At 41.5% G+C, this 18,419-nt stretch overlaps 1 protein-coding gene across 1 annotated transcript in view; it reads left to right on the top strand.

Annotated features, from left to right (window-relative positions):
* The window catches only part of LOC107185725 (Down syndrome cell adhesion molecule-like protein Dscam2), a 78,624-nt gene extending 62,983 nt beyond the window's left edge, over window positions 1–15,641 (top strand). The window contains exons 7-11 of the mRNA XM_015573480.1: window positions 6,810–6,954; window positions 9,992–10,254; window positions 12,488–12,649; window positions 14,965–15,246; window positions 15,499–15,641. Of these exons, the coding sequence (XP_015428966.1) occupies window positions 6,810–6,954; window positions 9,992–10,254; window positions 12,488–12,649; window positions 14,965–15,246; window positions 15,499–15,641 (995 nt within the window). The remainder of the gene's footprint in view (window positions 1–6,809; window positions 6,955–9,991; window positions 10,255–12,487; window positions 12,650–14,964; window positions 15,247–15,498) is intronic.
* The last annotated feature ends 2,778 nt before the right edge of the window (window positions 15,642–18,419 follow it).

Below are 18,419 nucleotides of genomic sequence, written 5' to 3'. Positions count from 1 at the left end.
GAGTGTAATTCTTTTCGGTGAAATAGTGGGAAGCTTTGAAAGATATCGTAACTGAATACTGTTCACCATTGTTACAGCTCGCAACGAATGGAAACGGAATGTAATAACCAGACACATCAGCGAAGTTGTATTTAATAGCATGCATATTGTACGGATACAGGAAATTGAGTTTCTGGTAAAGAAAGATATCTATGGCAATGTTTCAGTCGACTCTTTCGATTTACTGTATGTAAGCAACATCTCCACGGTTTTTACTACTAATCTCAAACCACCCGGTTTAGGTGTCAATTTTATAAGACGCCAATGGAAATATTAAATTGTACCTGTTCGACCTACTATTAAGTAAAAAAACATTGTTGTATAAGCATTTACTTCATTAGAAAACAACGAAAATATTACATTTCAAATTTTCGACTTACTTTTGCATAAAAAAAGCATCTCTATTTTAATACTAATTCCAAATTACCCTGTATAAGTATCTACTTTATTAGACAAAAATGCGAATATTTCATTCTATCTTTTCAATCTATTTTTGTGTAACTAGACCTCTTCGATTTTACCGCCAATTAAAGACCACCGAGTATATGAATCCACTTTATTAGCCATCAATGAAAAGTTTACTCCCATACTTTCGATTCACTTCTACGTAAACAGACATCTCTGTTCTACCACTAATTCCAAACCACCCCGCACAAGCAACCTCTTTATTAAATAATCATCGAGATAACTTCCACGTGCACGCCGCCTAACAGTCCCTCGACGGAATCTTTAAACGTCATTCACAACAAGCAGTACCTATCGACCGCCGTAATAGCCCGGTCGTAGCCGTTTAATCACGATCGATAGTCGTCGGTCAGAATCACTTTGCAAACACCGCGGCGCGTCCGACTTTACACCACGGCCCGATAATTACTTGGAACGATTTTAACGAAGACGAGAGGGCCCGTTTTATTTGGAGAGCTTTCGTACTTCTTCGCAAATATTGGAGCGATGCTCGCCGGGACACGGCAGACGGGGAATGCGGAGAAAGGACGGACGGGTGGTCCGTTTATCTCCCTACTCGACTCCATTTCTCAGTCGAAGCGTCGTCCCGTGGAAATTTTTAAACGTCCAATAAGAGGTCCACAAACTAGTTCCGCGTCTACCGATCGTCTCGTCCCGTTCCACTACGCTACAGTTAATAACTTTCTTGTTCCGTGCGGCGATAAGTCACGCGAGACGCCGCGCAACGACTCGTTTCGTTCCCACCTGGAGATATCCGTTCGACGAGCGGCCGTCCGTTCGGAATAATTCATTGGTTTGTCGAACCAGAACGTTCGAAAAAGAATGAGAGAAAAAAAAAAGCAGAGGTAGGGTTAGTACAGGCCGGTCCGCAAAATGGCTATCGCTCTGTGAAACTTGAAATCATTGGAAAGGGACTAATCCAACGGCGTAACAAAGGGAAGGAATCAAAGCGGTAAACTTTTGTAACGGTGGGGAAAAAAAACCGACTTTGAAAGAGGGAAACAGATGTACGCACGCGCGCGTCACGTTAGAATCTTTTTTTTTTTTTTTTTTTTTTTTTTTTTTTTTTGTAGTCAATTCATTCGACCGGGAGAACGGTAACGCTTCTGGAACGCACACGGATCGAGGGAGCGAAATAACGAAGAATCCGGGTTTGGATCGGGGCAAAATTATTCCCGTTGGGAAATATTCGAAATTATGAAATATTTCGCGAAACGAATTTCAATTTTATTGAAAACAATGTTCGATATTGATATATTCTTTGTTGGAATGTTTTCCGCTATTTATAGTACGTTATTAAGCAGTTGTGTGCGAAAAATATTGCGTTGCTCGATGATCAACGCATTGTGTTTTAAATAGCTGTCGGTTTGGTTCAGAGCGTTCGAACGTTGGTTTCAACGGTAATGGCGCGTTGTCGTGTTCATAGAGAAATTTCCAGACCAGCATGGCTACACTGGCAAAGTTCCATTTTATTTACATCGCTTTAGAGCTGCGTGTGGGAGGGGGGAGGCAGTAATCATGGCCGCGGTAAATAATGTCTTCCTGTCGAATTACCGAGTCGCGAGCTGCGCCGAGACAAACGACACGGTCTGTTTTGTATTAACGAATTGACGTGCCTGTCGGCCGTATATTCTCGGAAAATTCGGAAATTTCTGCGCGATGGTGAACGTTTATCGGGAAGTTTCGTCGAGGCGTGACTCGTGTATAAAATTTATTATCATTAACGAGAAAGCGTCTCTGTAATGCTGAAAATTAAATGAAGTGGCGCTCGACACGAATACAAAGAGAAAGGTAACGATGACAATTAAAAATACAGAATACTTGGAAAGGTCCGTTATATAATTTTTATATTGATGAAAGGATGGAAATGATTGAATTCTTCTTGTTAGAAAATCGTTCGTTATTTTGCGTTAACTAACGTTGTTGTTGAGTCGAATTTTAGATTTAGGATTTTCTATCTGCTGTCATGTGTATCGGAGAAACGCAGTATTTAATACGCGTATGGTATAGTATAGACACAATATTTGGTTTCGCGAGTTTATTAACCCCAGGGCTGACAATAAAAGCGCATAATTGCGACACGAACCTGCCGGATTATCTATAAAATGAAAATGTGACACAAGGTAGATCAATAGGGTATTCTCCTGATAATAGCCCAATGCTTTTTCGTATCGCGGCTGCTATATGGGTGACCCATACTACTGAAGTGAGTTAAGCAACACGACGAAGCATTCAACGTGACCACTGTTTAATATGTATGCGCGGTGGATTCGTAAAATTGTAGTTTATTATTCATTTTTACTTTATTTTGCAAGCAGAGATAGGTATTTGTACATTTTTTGTTATATTATACCGGTGGAAAATAAGTGGCCAATTATCACTCATATTGGGAAAAATGGAATATTTTCTCTTTTGAATTTTTTCCGTAATACTATGTACATAATTAAAAAACTGCATCAGATTCTACGGTTCACTGTTAACTTTTTAAAGTTAATATGCACCCACGGAAATATGCTTTCACGGATTGTATAAAGTTTAATAACATCGAACACTGTGTCCGATTCACGAACGAACTAGGACGACCGACGAAGCTTCCGTTCGTTCAAAAATAAAAAAAAAACGAGAGAAGACAGGAAAAACGAAAAACCATTTTCTGAATAGAACCTCGCATTCTTTCAACCCGCCCCCATCCTCTTTTCACGCGACTGCTTCGCAAGCTCGCGATATTACATCGAGCAGCCCTCGGGCCGAACGATCGGAGAAAATCTCATGCTGGCGATCCACAAATGGAACATCGTAACCAATCAACAATGTAATACCATCTTACACAATACATTGTTCACCACAACATGCAACCAGCCCAGAAATACTTGAAAAAATTACACAGTTCGTCAGTTTTATATCCGTGCTTGGAATGGAATCTTGATTTGGAAATTGAATTTACGAAAGGCATGGGTTGTGAAAACGAAGACGCGCTTTATCGTGCAAAAACACAATCTCAAAAGACAGAATTCCACTGATTGCTTTTTGTTCCAGTATTATGTTTTGAATAACACATTTCAGTTTCTTTAAGGTCTCGCAATATGTATCAGTAGGAATAATTTAAACATTTTTTCTTATCACTGTTTCTTTTCAATTGCTGACTGATACTTAATTTTTCGAAGCGCCTCGTATATTAAGACCTTCAATATGTATTACCAAAGTTCTATCCAATAACAGCCTAACATGTAACAACTATCTAAAGTATACGCTTAGACGACAATGATTCTTATGCGCTGCTTAATCACACACAGCAGACCGTCCAATATCTCGATGAAAGTATCCCTATCCCCCGGAGGCTAAATCCACCCAACTCCCGAAACTGCCGGTCATACTTGACAACTAGGTCACCGGGACCAATAAAGTGTTTCTTGAAAGGCGGAAAGGCACCGAGTCGAGCCGCCTCGTAAGAACCGTCCCCGTTCCGTGGTTCTTAAGAGCCGCGCAGTGGTGTGGGTCCACGGTATATCGGGCAGCGGGTCGAAGTTCCTCCGATAAGCGTTCAGAGAAATGCCGTCTCGACAACGAACGGACGTCGTGCGTGCAATAATACCATTGGAGAGGGTATGATAGCCACGAAACGGGGCGTGGCCATTCGGCAATAGGGCATCTCCTGATTTACGCCGTGGGGCAAACAGCCGCGCAGCTACTGTGCCACCTCGGTTATTGTCGGCTCTATAATTTCGGGGTTAATTCACTAGGCGGCACTCGAGTTCAGGCGTCAAACCGCAGATCGATAGTTCTGACCCCACATGTGTGTGTGTACGTGTGTGCCGAGTCTTGTCATGTAAATGTTGCGTGCATAATACCCCGCCTTGTGGCCAGCCAGGATCATTTCCACGGGACCTCCGGCCCGGTTCCTTGTGTGTACGTCTCGACGTACGTGGACGCACCTGGACCACGCACACATCCGTGCACGGAGCACGAAATTCAGCCCGCAGGTAAATCATCGCGCGGCCCCCACGACGAGTTTGCGGCCGCTGCTTCTACTGTCGGTGGTCGGAATTCGAACGACCTTCGCGAAACCGGATTTCACAACGCAATATTCGTAGAATTATGGACTGGATGGTCTGATGTTGTAGACTGGGGTGGGAAGTGGAAGGTAATGTAGGGTGTTTCCATGATAGAAGCCGGATTAATATGATTCTGCGTGCGGAAATAAGGTGAAAATGTGCAGTAAAAGATTTTCGTGGGATCCTGCGTTTCCAAGGTAATTAATTTTCAAGCGTAACTGGAAGGACACTTATCGAATATGCAAGGTGTTACGAAATTGCTGAGTATCTGAAATAAATATTATTAGGGGGGTATTAAAGATCGATGGACAATGATTATGTCACTATGAAGCATTAAACTCGACTCAAAATATAGTGTGTAGAATTATATCCTTTCCAATTGTACCACGAATTCGCAAACACCCTGTACATAGAGAAGATATAGACAGTAGTCAACGGTAACCTTTACCACGGCGTAAATATACATTTAGGACGTTGAAATGAATGGAATAAGGGTGGCTGTGATGACTACCAAGTAGTAGTCGCCATCGATGGTTAGACATAGAATGGTATGGCTGTTGATTAATACGTAAAAAGGTTTGGACGTGTGGAGAGAAAGCAAGTGGGGGATAACATATATGAGATATAGATGATGCCTGTGATGAATATACAATTGCATAGGGGGAGGTGGAATGCAGGAAACAGGGATGGTTGCGACGAGTGCCAAGTAGTATTCTTCACCGATGGTCAGACATCGAATGTTCTCATTTTTTATTAATACCTAGGAAAATAAATCTGAAAGTATCTGATTATGGTTAAATGTAAATTTCAAGAAGTATTTTACTACGTGTAACAAATTTATCCATCACTCTATATACCTATTATATTAATTTTTTTACAATAAAATGTACGGTAGTGCATAGAAATAAAATACAACTATCAAATATTATAGAAAGTTATTGTGTAACAGCGCACACATCGGAAAAGGCAAAACAATTGAAAAAGGCAAAAAAACTAAAACAAATCATATTTCAGTTTTAGAAACTCATAGAGCGAATAGTGAAGTGTATATACGCTAAAAATTACAACGGTGTCAGTTTTATATATAATGCAGTGCTGGTCAATCTTCCTTCATTTTTCCACTGTTCCGGTTCTTCCCTGTTCCGTGACGAGGCCCATAATCGCGAAAGCACTACACACAATTCTCGACAGCGAATCCACGCGAATAATCTGCATACATTTACCTGCGTATAGTGTGTATCTACGCATCACTGAATTATTTCGAAATCTCGATGGATGCTGATTGAATTCCAGCGCGATCGATTTCCCCGGGTGAAATTGAAACACGCCGGTCCGGCATAATGTTACCAGAAACGTCATTTAATTTCCAATCCACGAGGCATTGGTTGCGCTCGGGCAGATGAATTGCGAAGACCCTCGAATTACAATTCCGTCTGTTTGGTGAGCAGCGAGAGGTGGATCAATAAACGCACCGAATCTTTTATCTTTACGGGCGTTCCGTAATTTCAAAAATGAATAGTCGGCTCCGGTTATCGTAAATATGCATACATTTAACTGGACAGTTAATTTTACGTATCTGGTTCTGCACAAAATTCACGTTAATTAAAGAATTAAACGATGAACAACGAACTTATAGCATATATCGATACCACTTAAAATTGAGACCCATTACGAAGTTACCGTTAACAGTCTAACCACACTGTAACCCTTAAGCGGATATGTCGTATATATACGTTATGACCAAAGTCAATCCATAGCAGGAATGTCGGGCATATTCGTGAACAGTGTTTTAAAATAATTTCTCAATAACAATGATTATTAAACTTCCTTTAATGTTATCAAACCAATAGTATTCAAAATGTATCGTTTTACCGGTATTTCTTGTAATGTGCAAAATTATTTTCAAATAACGGTTATAACGTACATATACGTCAGTGGTGAAAAATTTCGTGTAGACTGTACTTTTAGTGATACATCATAACATTCAAGGAATGAAAAGTATTCAGTTTTATCATTTTGGGACCATTGTATGAAAGATAGTATAAAGTTAAAGAGTAACAAAGTACTTTTTCCGTGTGTAGAGGCGGTAGAACTCCATTTATCTAAACGAAGTTTTTCCCAAACACCCAATTAACTGAACTCGTATAACCGAGCTGTTATCAGCGAACCTGCTGCCAAGCAACGTATGTAATCAGAGCTACGTGAAATGGTATTCTATACCACTGTATTTAATCTTAATTGTGTGTCTTTTAGACGCGGCGCCGCAGCTCCTACATAAATTCATCGAACACACATTGCAACCGGGTCCTTCGGTCTCTTTGAAGTGCGTCGCCACCGGAAACCCAACGCCGCACTTCTCATGGACCCTGGACGGATTTCCTCTTCCACAGAACGACAGGTACGAGGATTACGGGTAGGAAATGTCAACATTTAAACGAACAGTAGGGTATTAACAGTCTCATTGCGTTACGTGACATATATGTCTCGCATTAAAACGTCGTTTACATGTCGTTAATATATCCTATCTAACAAATGATTGTTTTTCACGATTTTTCGAAATATTTGGAGTTCTGCATGTTTTTCACTGTTTAAATCAAATTATTGTAGAATACCCTGCATGCTTCCAGGTCTCCAGAAACAATTTAATTGATTTGTTCTAATTGCTTTTCAAGTGATTTTAGTAGTTTACATTGTCCTATGTTACATCTACTAGCATCGTAAGGATGAGTCATTTCTGACTTCTTCCAGATCGCTAATGACGCGATGGTTCTCTATTTATACCACTCCTGGCAGAAAGTGCTCAGTCAAACGAGTGAACATGATCATCGAGTAAAATCTTTACGTACGCATTAAACATTTTGAATTTTTACGAATATCTACAATCGATTTCTAATTAATCAGAATGTAATGAATTGTAAGTTATCCGTTTTCAGTAGAAAATGGCAATTTCAACAATATGTAATGATCTTCAGGTGAACACGTGAAAAATGTTCTATAATCGATCTTATGGACTTTAAGGATTACAGGAACATCATGTGGGTCCGGTTGCGGGTACTTGATCCCTTTCCAGGGGGAGGGGATAACATTACCACTCTCGAAAAAAAATCGATGGATGGTGTGTACACAATTATCTTCGGTTATTAAGCCGCGGGTATTACGATCGACAGAAAATCAGACTGGCTTCCCCTATATAACGCGGCTCTCGTGGGAACGGATACCTCCCCGCGGGCTTCGATTCTCTGAACCAATTGAGGGGAAAATTACCAATCAACTCGGCTCAGTCTAAACTTTTTAGAGCCGATCGATTTAGAATGATAGATTTACCGGGGTCCGCGTAGATGCCATTTGATAATGCAGTCGAATGCGATGTTATTTTTTTTGCCCTTTTTTTTCTTTATGGGCTTTTGTTGTTCATTGATCTTCGATGCAATCAGATAGTATAGACGAGAAGCGAATAAATGAACAAAGTATTACCGAAGTAATATTCTCTATTAAATTACTTCTTCTCATAATTGGTAAGTATTGTAAATACTTGTTTGTGTAAAAGATTATATTGCAACGATTAATACATTCTCAGGATAAGGAAATTAAAGAGTAACATAAAAAACACGTACCTACCAGTCGTCGATTTTATAAGACGATCCTTCAATTAAAATTTGTTTCTAATATATTTAATCCTACAGATAATAAATCAATTAACGATCGCTCGGTAGTGAATTCTACCACAATTGAAATTATGTCATCTATGAATTAGTTACAGGTGAATGTGTTGAAAATTGTCGACCTCGTTACTTAAACTCCCTTGCGAGCGCAAGGTCGTTGAGTTTAAATGGTCGAACATACCTTGAATGTTGTAATAACGTTTGCAAGAGAAACTTGTAGAATATATCGTACAAATGCTTGTACGAGCAGTGCATCTAGCAGATGTTTGGGAGATACTATTCCGCAATGAACGGAACAACGACAGCCGGCACAAAAGCCGTGAGGTACAGGAAGTTGAAAGGATGCTCATAATTGGGACTCTAGTGGACGGCATTATGGTCGATATTAATTGCACCTGGAAAGGGAGCACGTATCTATAACAATAATACATAGAAACTATCCAACCCATAAACCCATAAAAACGCGTGCATAATCAAAGTACTCTAAAAATAGAAAAAAAAAGATATTGTAGGATTTGAATGATTATTAAGACCAGCCAGGTGTAGTATAAAACAGAACTACATTTAACCAAATATAAAACACTACACTGTGTTCAATATTACAGATAACAATCCTAAAGATACTCCACGTTATTGCTTCGCTGACACCCAAATCCATACTCTTGCTTCGGTGACACTCAAATCCCCACTGGCTTCCATCTATTTTCCAACCACCCAGGTCACCAACCTCACCTCTCATCATACTCTTAACACTAGAACTACCAGACCCGTCAAAATAACGGATTGTGGGTTTCTTATTTTAGGATTTCTGAAATTACAACAATGTTTTAGGCGAAATTTACATTGATTGTAATTCACTACACATTTTATGTTATACTATATTACGTTAAATTGTATTATATATTGAGTATATTAGTATATTATACAATTTAATTTAGTATACGTTCAGTGTTGGTAATTCTAGTGTTAAAACTAACCATAAATACGATTCCTATGAAAGAGTTGTATCACTGCGTATGAAAATGTATCGTATGGTGATACGACCCAATGATACGCAACGGTGATACCATACGAAGATTCGCAACAAATGGACACCCACATTAAAAGAAGGTAGACGTGTCACGCTGCTGCACGTCACCTGCAGACAATTGTCGCTACGAGCTTCCCAGTCGTGAATTAACTAAACCCTAGACCAAAGCCTACATACTAACATTAGGAAATAAATACACCGAATAAACTTATTTCATTACTGTTTCCAATCAAAACATTAAACTGAATTAACAACTTGACTGTCACAGTGAAAAAGGCCGTATGTAACCGGACAGATTTTATTTCGTTTTTGAAGTCATAAATCGTAGAAAATATATGTGTTTAATTAATAGAGGCTGTTAGTCTTGTTTCAAATTACATTGCGATAATAATTTTCCGCACAAATTTTCTTCAAGCTCTTTATCCACATTTGGGTGATGTGTGACAATCAAAGTGTTAATAAGTAAGATCTTCCTGTCAAAAGCGACTCATCCAAACCAGCAACCACTGCGACATCCTATCAATATCCACGAAAATTTCCTCAACCCCGATATTCTTCGGGAGGGACGCTTGTAAAAACTTTTGTTCCATTAGCGTAGTTCGCTCGACATTCCTCATTACCATAAAAATCCCACCGAAAAAAAGTTCGCTCTCCGGAATAGTCTTCCTCTACGTCCTTGGAAAAGTGAAGAGAAAGTGTGTGTGCGTGTGTGTGACAGAGGCTGTTCTGGTGCTTGCCCGCAGGTTTATGATAGGACAGTATGTGACGGTGCACGGGGAGGTAATATCGCACGTGAATATAAGCGTGGTGCACGTGGAGGACGGCGGGCAGTATCGGTGCACGGCGTCGAATCGCGTGGCGAGGGTCCACCATTCCGCCCCTCTCAACATTTACGGGCTGCCCCATGTACGACCGATGGGGAACTACGCTGCAGTCGCCGGCGAAACCACCGTCATCAAATGCCCGGTCGCGGGTTTCCCGATCACGAGCATCGTATGGGACAAAGGTCAGTGATCGTGCCAGTCGACAGAAAATATTCAGGCTGGAACAACCCTAAAAGATATATTCGAAATTCTTTATTTTTCAATTACGAAAATGATAAACCTTCGGTTAGAATTTACGTTGACTTTTAATTTATTATACATTTTACTATACCCTATATTCTGTCGTATTGAAATTGTACCGGGCGGCCCGACGAGTCCGCTCAACTTGAATATCTCAGTGATTTTCAGAGATATGGAAAAACTTTACTGAGGAACATTATATGGTATAGTATGGGTCATAACTTGCCGATAAGAGTCAGTCATCTCTAATTTTTTTTAAATGGCATGCTATACTTTTTTATTCCTAGTAGAACAGCGAATGTTTAGATGATTTCAACGATATCTGATACAAGGTCATTTGACAATGAATAAAGGAATAACACAATGGAGTTTACATCGTAAGAGGTGTTCCAAGTGGTATTGCGTCGATGTAATCGGACACTACAAAAAATTTTTCACATTTATACCCTATTAGACGCGATGAAGTGTCTAAAACCAGGCCTGTCTCATTGTCAGCCTCGTTCGCAGGGGAACAAAAATTAAACAGAAATTTGCGCGGCGTATAAAGAGCTCGTAAATAAGTTACCGTCAGCGGCCAGTTCCCCTCGTAAATCTCCCCGCCAAGGAGACGAATGAAATTTCAGAGAAACTGAAAGTACCGTCGGTTTTTCGAGCGGTCTAAATGAACGTTTTTTTCCTCGAGCTCCGCCGTCGAAAGAGAACGGGGCCTCGACGGGAGAAGGGAGGGGGAGATCTGAAGGGGTGGGGGAAGCGACAGGGAGGTCGTCAGTTTTATTTCTCGAACGAGGAAAACTCCGAGGCTTCTCAACGCCTCCCCCTCCTACACCCCCTCGCCCCATTCATCTTCGAGCGGCGAGAAGTTGGAGCGTTTTCTTTTTCCAGTAATGATGAACCGAACTCCTGGAAAAGTTTCAAACGGTACCCGCTAACTTTCTCCCTTTTACGAGGGATGCGGCGTGGCGGCCCGCAATACCCGTTTCCCCGTGACACTTTCAAAGTCAGCGGCCCCGAGCGCGCGTACGACCACGGGAAAGCGGATTGAAAAGTCGGTTGAGCGCGCGCTCGACACCGTCACACCGACGATTTGACGCGAGAGAAACGATGGAAAGTTGTGATTTCTCCGTACAAACAGACCGCATCCGCCTCTACAGACGGGATTTATACGTCCACCGACTGTTTACAGGGCCCATTGTGTATCGTTAAATTTATTTCACGGCGGGTAATAAAGTTAAAATATAATGGCTACCGGCAGATTGCAGTTTGACGAGTGGACGTGCGGTGCACCCGGTTCATTGAAACGGGAAAGATACGTTGGCAATCTTCTTGAGAAATAATAAACCATTTCTTAATCCCTGTTTCAGCTTATGTTGTTTGTTTTTTTTCTAAGAAGGATATGTAGTACCTAAGAATCAATAGTATAGGCTATCATCTGGTCAAGTATGTAATAGGAGATCGTTCGTGGTCAAAGATGGTAACATGTGACTCATTGAAAAGTACAATACCAAACCCATACTTTTGTACTATAATAATAGAATGTATTAACTATTGAATGAATTGTACTATTCCTATTCTGTTTATCAGGTATAGACTACCATCTACAAATAATCAATCACAATTTATTACTGTTGGTATCATAATGAAATAAATAGGACTGTATAACGGAGCATGTGCCTGGCTGGCAAACAAAATATCCGTAGCTGAATTGAACATGTACAGGTTCTCATGTAACTGGTAATACAACCGGGTGATTCTACGTGAAAAAATAAGTCGAAAATGCGGAATACAATTTCTTTCAAGAAAACAGACTTCAAACATTAATCTGAAACGTATTCGTAATAGCAGTAAGTAGAAGCAGAATGCAATGATCAGACACGTAAGCCAATTCACTTGCACGCACATCCAGTAACTCTTCTAAGTCGATTTTCTCGAAAACGAAGTCTCAAATAAAAAAATTTTATTCCACATTTTCGACTTATTTTCTCACATAAACTCACCCTCTACCCGATTGTAGATCCACTTACATGGCCAACCAGTATTAACAAAAAACCACTACCAGTAACCTTCCTAACTCTATCTTATTATTCCTAACTCTAATTTATTCCTCTCCGAAGACAACAGAACCAACACGTTCCAACTCATACCCATCAAATTAAATAACGTTTCTTCCAACGGCAGACGGTAAAATCCTGCCAACCAGTCGCCGTCAAGAAGTCTGGTCAAACGGCACGCTGGTGCTTTACGATGTCGACAGCACCACCGATCGCGGTGCCTACACCTGCACCGCGAAGAACGCGCAAGGACGCTCGGACTCCCAGACGGTGCACATCGAAGTGAAAGGTAAAGTTTTACCATTTCGTTTTCTCTGTCCTTCACGTTTCACGAGCCTCTCCAATGGTGACTTCGCCCACTTGAATTGGAGTAACAGCGTGTTCAACGCGGGACGTGTATCCCGTCGCGTCGACGCTTGATCCGCTCTGTCAGGATTTTCCATGATTCGACAGCGCTCACCCGCTATACACCTCGGCGAGCATCTCTGATAAGTTTCTACCGGGACGAGACGCAACGACGCGGAGTCCTCTTTACGGGAGGGAACTCATTCGAGACGTTACACGGTTCGCGACTTTCCGTTAAGATCCCGGAAAGTACACGGAGCATCGTCCTGGAGTGACATTCCGCCGATGTGTCTCGTAATTGTCCCGTGTTTCCTCTTCCCCGTTCTCGGGGTTAAACCTCGAGCAGAATTTCCTTCGTGAATCGCCAGGTGTTTGCACTCGTTACGCGTGCCGAACGGTTTATGCGAAGCAAAAGTTTGTTTATAAATTCGGTTTGCTGAATTGTAATTATTTGTTTTGTTTATTCAAACTGTTCGAGAAAATTTTGTGTTACACGAATGGGTAATTATTGTGTGTATCGACGAATTTTAGCCTGGCTAGGGACTTCGGTGCAGCTACACCTTCGAAATAATGACAAGGAAGGAGAAACACGTGGGTCGGTAACAATTTCTTTACACGTTTCACAAATATGCAAATGTTTTTGAAAAGACCAAGTTAACCATCCGTGGCGCTTGTTATTTGAAGAGGTTCCGTCACCGCCTGGATCTTTTATGTCGAGACCTATTTTTTGAATTTATAGGCTTGCAAGAAATCTGAACAAAACTAGGGATACTTCACAGGGTATTTACTATATGTTCCAATAGTTTTTAAAGTTGGATGTTAGTAGTTTTTTTTTAATAACAATCTATTCGTTTCGGAAATATTTGAACGCCGAAGTTTCGCTTGTGTCATGAAAAACACATGGTTAAGGTTAAATCGGAAAACCGTGTGAAGTAGTAACAATATTGCAGAAACGAGAACGTTGCTAGGTCGAAATAGACTCAGAGGTCATAGCAGGGTTAAGAACACACAGGTTGCAGAAGTAAAAAGAAAGTATCCATAGACAATTTTATTAGAACTTGTTTTTACCTATAATTTTCGACCAAGGTTTCATTGTTGAAACAGGAGGAATAATGTCACGATTAAACTAAAGAAGCGTACAGATCATCAGAATATATGATTATACAAAAAGCAATTAAACCGAACGGAACCTTAACATTATTTTTAGATTTAAAAATTTGTTCAAAAATTGAGCTTGCTGCTTATGGACGTGGCAGAAATTCTATCCGATTCGTTTCTCCCGTTAAAAACATTGGTACTTCCCCACACATCCATGACAATTAAAATTACGTCCACTTGAAATTGAAATGGGTTAACCGGCTGAATAATAATTCGATACTGTACCGTGTAAAATAGTTATCAGATTTCGTGAAATTATTGTCGGTGTCCGATATCACACACGCTGTTATTCCAATCGAGTAGAACCCTATGAAATATCGATATCGTTGTATCAATCGCTTGCGAATATCAATACGCTCGTATCCAGTAACCACCGTCGAGCTGATAAGACTGTGAAGCTTTTCTTCAATTAATAACGGTTTCAGATCGACGATTTTTTTCGCAGCGAATTACCGTAAGCTGTGTTCACAGGTGGGCCCGTACAAAGCGTGTCTCTCGTCAACCGTTATAAAACCGCGCAAACTGTCAAACTGTATTATCCAAGGCGACCATGAAATCGCCTGTGCACGAGAACAATTTCATCGCGACCATTCAACCCCCTGCGAGTCGAAAGGATTACGCGCGTGTTTTTGTCGACTAGTCGCGGGGAACAAGGAGACGATGGGGAAAAAATCGAGTGATCTTTTTAAGGGGGACAACGGTGCGTTGAAAAGGTTATTCGGATTCGAGACGATTTGTATCGGTTCGAGAGGGCCCGAAGGGGTTGGGGTTAGCGGGGGAAAGAAAGGAACGAGCAATCAAAAACAACCCCCCGGTCGTCTAGCCAACGACGCGTCGAACGATGACGATCGATGCGTGCAGCTTTTGTTTCCGTTACAATCGTTTCCGTTTCGATTGTCTGGCGTCCGCGGCACGAAAACCGGTATCGATCGGTCACCACGGTTTCGAAGAAACTTCGCTCGTGACTCCACTCTAAGAAAGACAGAGAGACACACAGCGACAGAGATATAGCGCGAATGTGAATGAAAATGAAAAATCGAGGAGGATGCGTCCGGCGGGCGGTGATGAAATAAAGTATGTCGTGATTCCTGTAATTTTCAGTACCGCCTAAAATCGATCCGTTTAGCTTTCCCAACAATACACAAGAAGGCCAACGGCTGCACGTGACCTGCGCGGTACGCGAGGGTGACTCGCCGTTGAAGATCACCTGGCTGAAGGATGGGAGACCGGTGGAGCCGAGCGAGGCGACCACACATCATATAGGGGACTTCTATCTCGCATTGAAGATACCGAGCGCGTCCACGGCGCATAATGGCAACTATACGTGCGTGGCGAGCAACGACGCCGCCGAAACGTCTCGCACGGCGGCGCTATTAGTTCACGGTACGCAGGGACGGACACAGGGTATCCATCGGGACACGTTTCTACGTCCACCCCTGACGATGTCTCTCGATTATTCACTGATCCCTGTCACTTTGGACGCGATGGTACCGACGATGACGGTGGTCTTTTGTTCACTTGAAATTTCATTGTTTTACCATTCTTCGGGACATTACACTACCTTGAATTCTTGAGCGATTTACAGTAACGAGTAGCTTTCGTTAGTCAGATGAAATAAGGTTTATATACTCATAGGCAATAGTGTTCGACCAAGTAGAATGGGTGTGATTCTGTGTCAAATCAGTAAGATAGTGATAGTTCATGGTCAGATAACTAGAACAGAGACAGTATCTGATCAGATACGTGGAGTAAGGACAACTCCTAGGCAAGTAGAATAGGGACAGTCCTTGGCCAGATAAGTACAGGAGAATCGAACCCCAGTTAGACAGTGGAATAGAGATGGCCCCTGGCCTGACAAGTGGAATAGGATCAATTCCTGGTCAGACAGGTAGAATAGAGCGTCTCCTTAGTCGTACAAGTTGAATAGCTATAGTGCTCTTTCAGACAGGTGGAATATAGATTATAGCTGATTTAATAAGCATAAGACGACCATCACGAAAAATATCTATTTGCACTCTCTCAACGATATTTTTATCGGAAATTTTATTAAATCATTTCACACGCTAGAGTAAACTGTTCAATGAATTAATTAATTGTTAATTGGCTAGAATTTATCAATGCAAAGATGATGTGCTAAGTGTTCTGTACGAAAGATGATGAACCGAAAAAAAAACGTCTCCCCGTTAATTTTCACCGTTCATCGCGAAGAAGTTAAAGAAACTATCGAGTACGTGGATCTCAATAGAGCACCGTCATCGTTAAACGAGTATCACGAACGCGTGCAATCACATCCGAACGAAGTATTCCCGCGACTACAGGTCTATCATCTCTACAGGCTACAATTGTTGAAATATTCTCCATTATCCACCAGCCACAGAATTATCCCCCCCCCCCCATCTACGCGAATCACTCACTCGACTTACCCCCTACGAATGTTCTTTACGACAACCAATCTCAGCTAATACTGTCTTTCATTTCTCCCGACATGCCAAGAACTCGGTTAAACAATTTTCTTTAGGTCCCCGCAGCCCCTCCATCCCGCCCATGACAACCAACAAATGCCCCGAACACACAATGATTTCACGGTCTATTTTGTTTCACTACTCCTCCGTTCGAGCGTATACCGCGGATAAATTCGCGTCGTCCCACGACACGGTTCGCCGTTGGGTGGGGAACGGCCGTGAAATGGACAGGTGAAAATGAAAGAAAAGGTATCAAGGGATCGTCGATATTAATCGCCACCGGGAGAGGACCTCTCGACCAGGCTTGGAATTCCCGCCATAAAAGGCGCGCAAGATCAATCGTTCTCGGTGTTCATCATCCTCGGGCGAGGATTCAGCGTCGAGATCAACCCCTTTTTTTCTCTCCGCCCCCACGTGTCGCGCTTTCCGTCATCCTCTTCGCCTACACGCGTAGATCGTTCTCTCTTTCTTTCCATCCCTCTTTTCGTCCCTGTTTCAGCCGGAAGCCAGAGCTTTGCTCGCTTTCCGTTTCTTTTCCGCACGACGAAGCGACCGGCGGCGGTATAAACCACCACCAACCCCCATATCCCTTTTCTTTTTCTTTTCCGAGACGAACAAATCAGTGCGAGCGGAACGAACGAAAACTCCTGCCCGTGCTCCCGAACTTGCGAAACGAACGGCCTAAGGGCGACTTTAACGTGTCGTCGACGTGACGAGCGGCGTGAGCCGAAACAGCATCCTCCGTTAGACGCGTAAAACTGCGCGTTTTTGCGTGTGCACGACCACCGAACGGCGGTTTAAATGAAACCCTGATTCTTTTCGACGGGTACATTCATAATCTTTTTAGATTTGGAAAGGTGTTCATTCCGATTGGAATTATTCATAAATATTGTATTTTTTTTATAGACATGACAATTTTAAGAGAATCTTGGAATATTCTATTAGGAGAATATTGAGATAATTTTGAAGATGGTTTGTCATTTTGCCAAATAACTTTGTTCCATTAAATTTCGTCTTATACGAATGATTACTTAATTTATTTACGTATCAACGAAATTTGGAATATAGACAGCCTGCAAAACTAGTTAAACAGAAAGTACTGTGCACCGTTCTATTGGAATCCATTGCTACCTGTGAGTAAAAATGGACGTATCATTGAGACAGGAGAAATGGTACCATAAGTAAACCGTAGTTCGTATAAATTTTCAGGATACGTAATTGTACAAAAAAAAAAAATTAAATTAAATGTAAATCCTAAGCTTATTTTTAAATCTCTCAAAATCCTGAACAAAGAAAATACATTTTTCTCGAAAGCATACTCGTGTAAATAACTCTACAGAAATGTAAAGTTGCTTACAAATCCAGAGTTTCTTCATGAATGATTTATCAGAAGAATAATGTACGCCATCCATGGATAGTCTACGTGTTTTCCTCTCAAACATTGCCACAATATCTTCAAACACTTCTATACGATGGTATTTATCCTTTTGAGTGCTATGGACGCCTACATATGAGTACAACAATTCACATCTAACGAAACGTTGCTCACAGGTAATATAAATATGTATGTCTAAATAAAAATTGGAGGAATTAGATAATTTTTATATAACGTTATGTAACAAAATATTAAAATATCGTTCACAGTACGCGTTTAAGTTTGAAGTAATCCACACTCAAAGGGTTAAAACAATTTGCAACGACAGAGCCTGTACATCTCAAAATTATTTCTCCTTTCAGATCATCCCGTGCATACACGTGTTTCTTTTTTCGTTTATTTCCCTATCGTAACGTCCCTCCCCATGCTCGGCGCATTCACACAAACGCGTGCTCACAGAAGCCGTTTGTTTCGGCGTTACTCATACAACGTCGCGCTATCTACCACCCCACGTACGGTTTCTCAATTATTCTCAAACAACCGCCACGTTCTGTTCTAATACCTTCGGGGCACTAAATACCCCGCCTCGGTGTGTATCTCTCGTTGGGGGCCAACGAGGCGAGTTATTATTGTCTTTCCGCGGCATTACGTCTGATTTCCATGCTGCGACGAGACCTAACGGCAGGGGACTGGCGACTAGAGCCGAAAAAAGTTCGATA

Source organism: Dufourea novaeangliae, unplaced genomic scaffold (assembly GCF_001272555.1).
Source record: "Dufourea novaeangliae isolate 0120121106 unplaced genomic scaffold, ASM127255v1 scaffold56, whole genome shotgun sequence".
Lineage (NCBI taxonomy): Eukaryota > Metazoa > Arthropoda > Insecta > Hymenoptera > Halictidae > Dufourea > Dufourea novaeangliae.
Note: the sequence above shows the minus strand (reverse complement) of the source record. Positions and strands in the feature narration are given on the sequence as shown.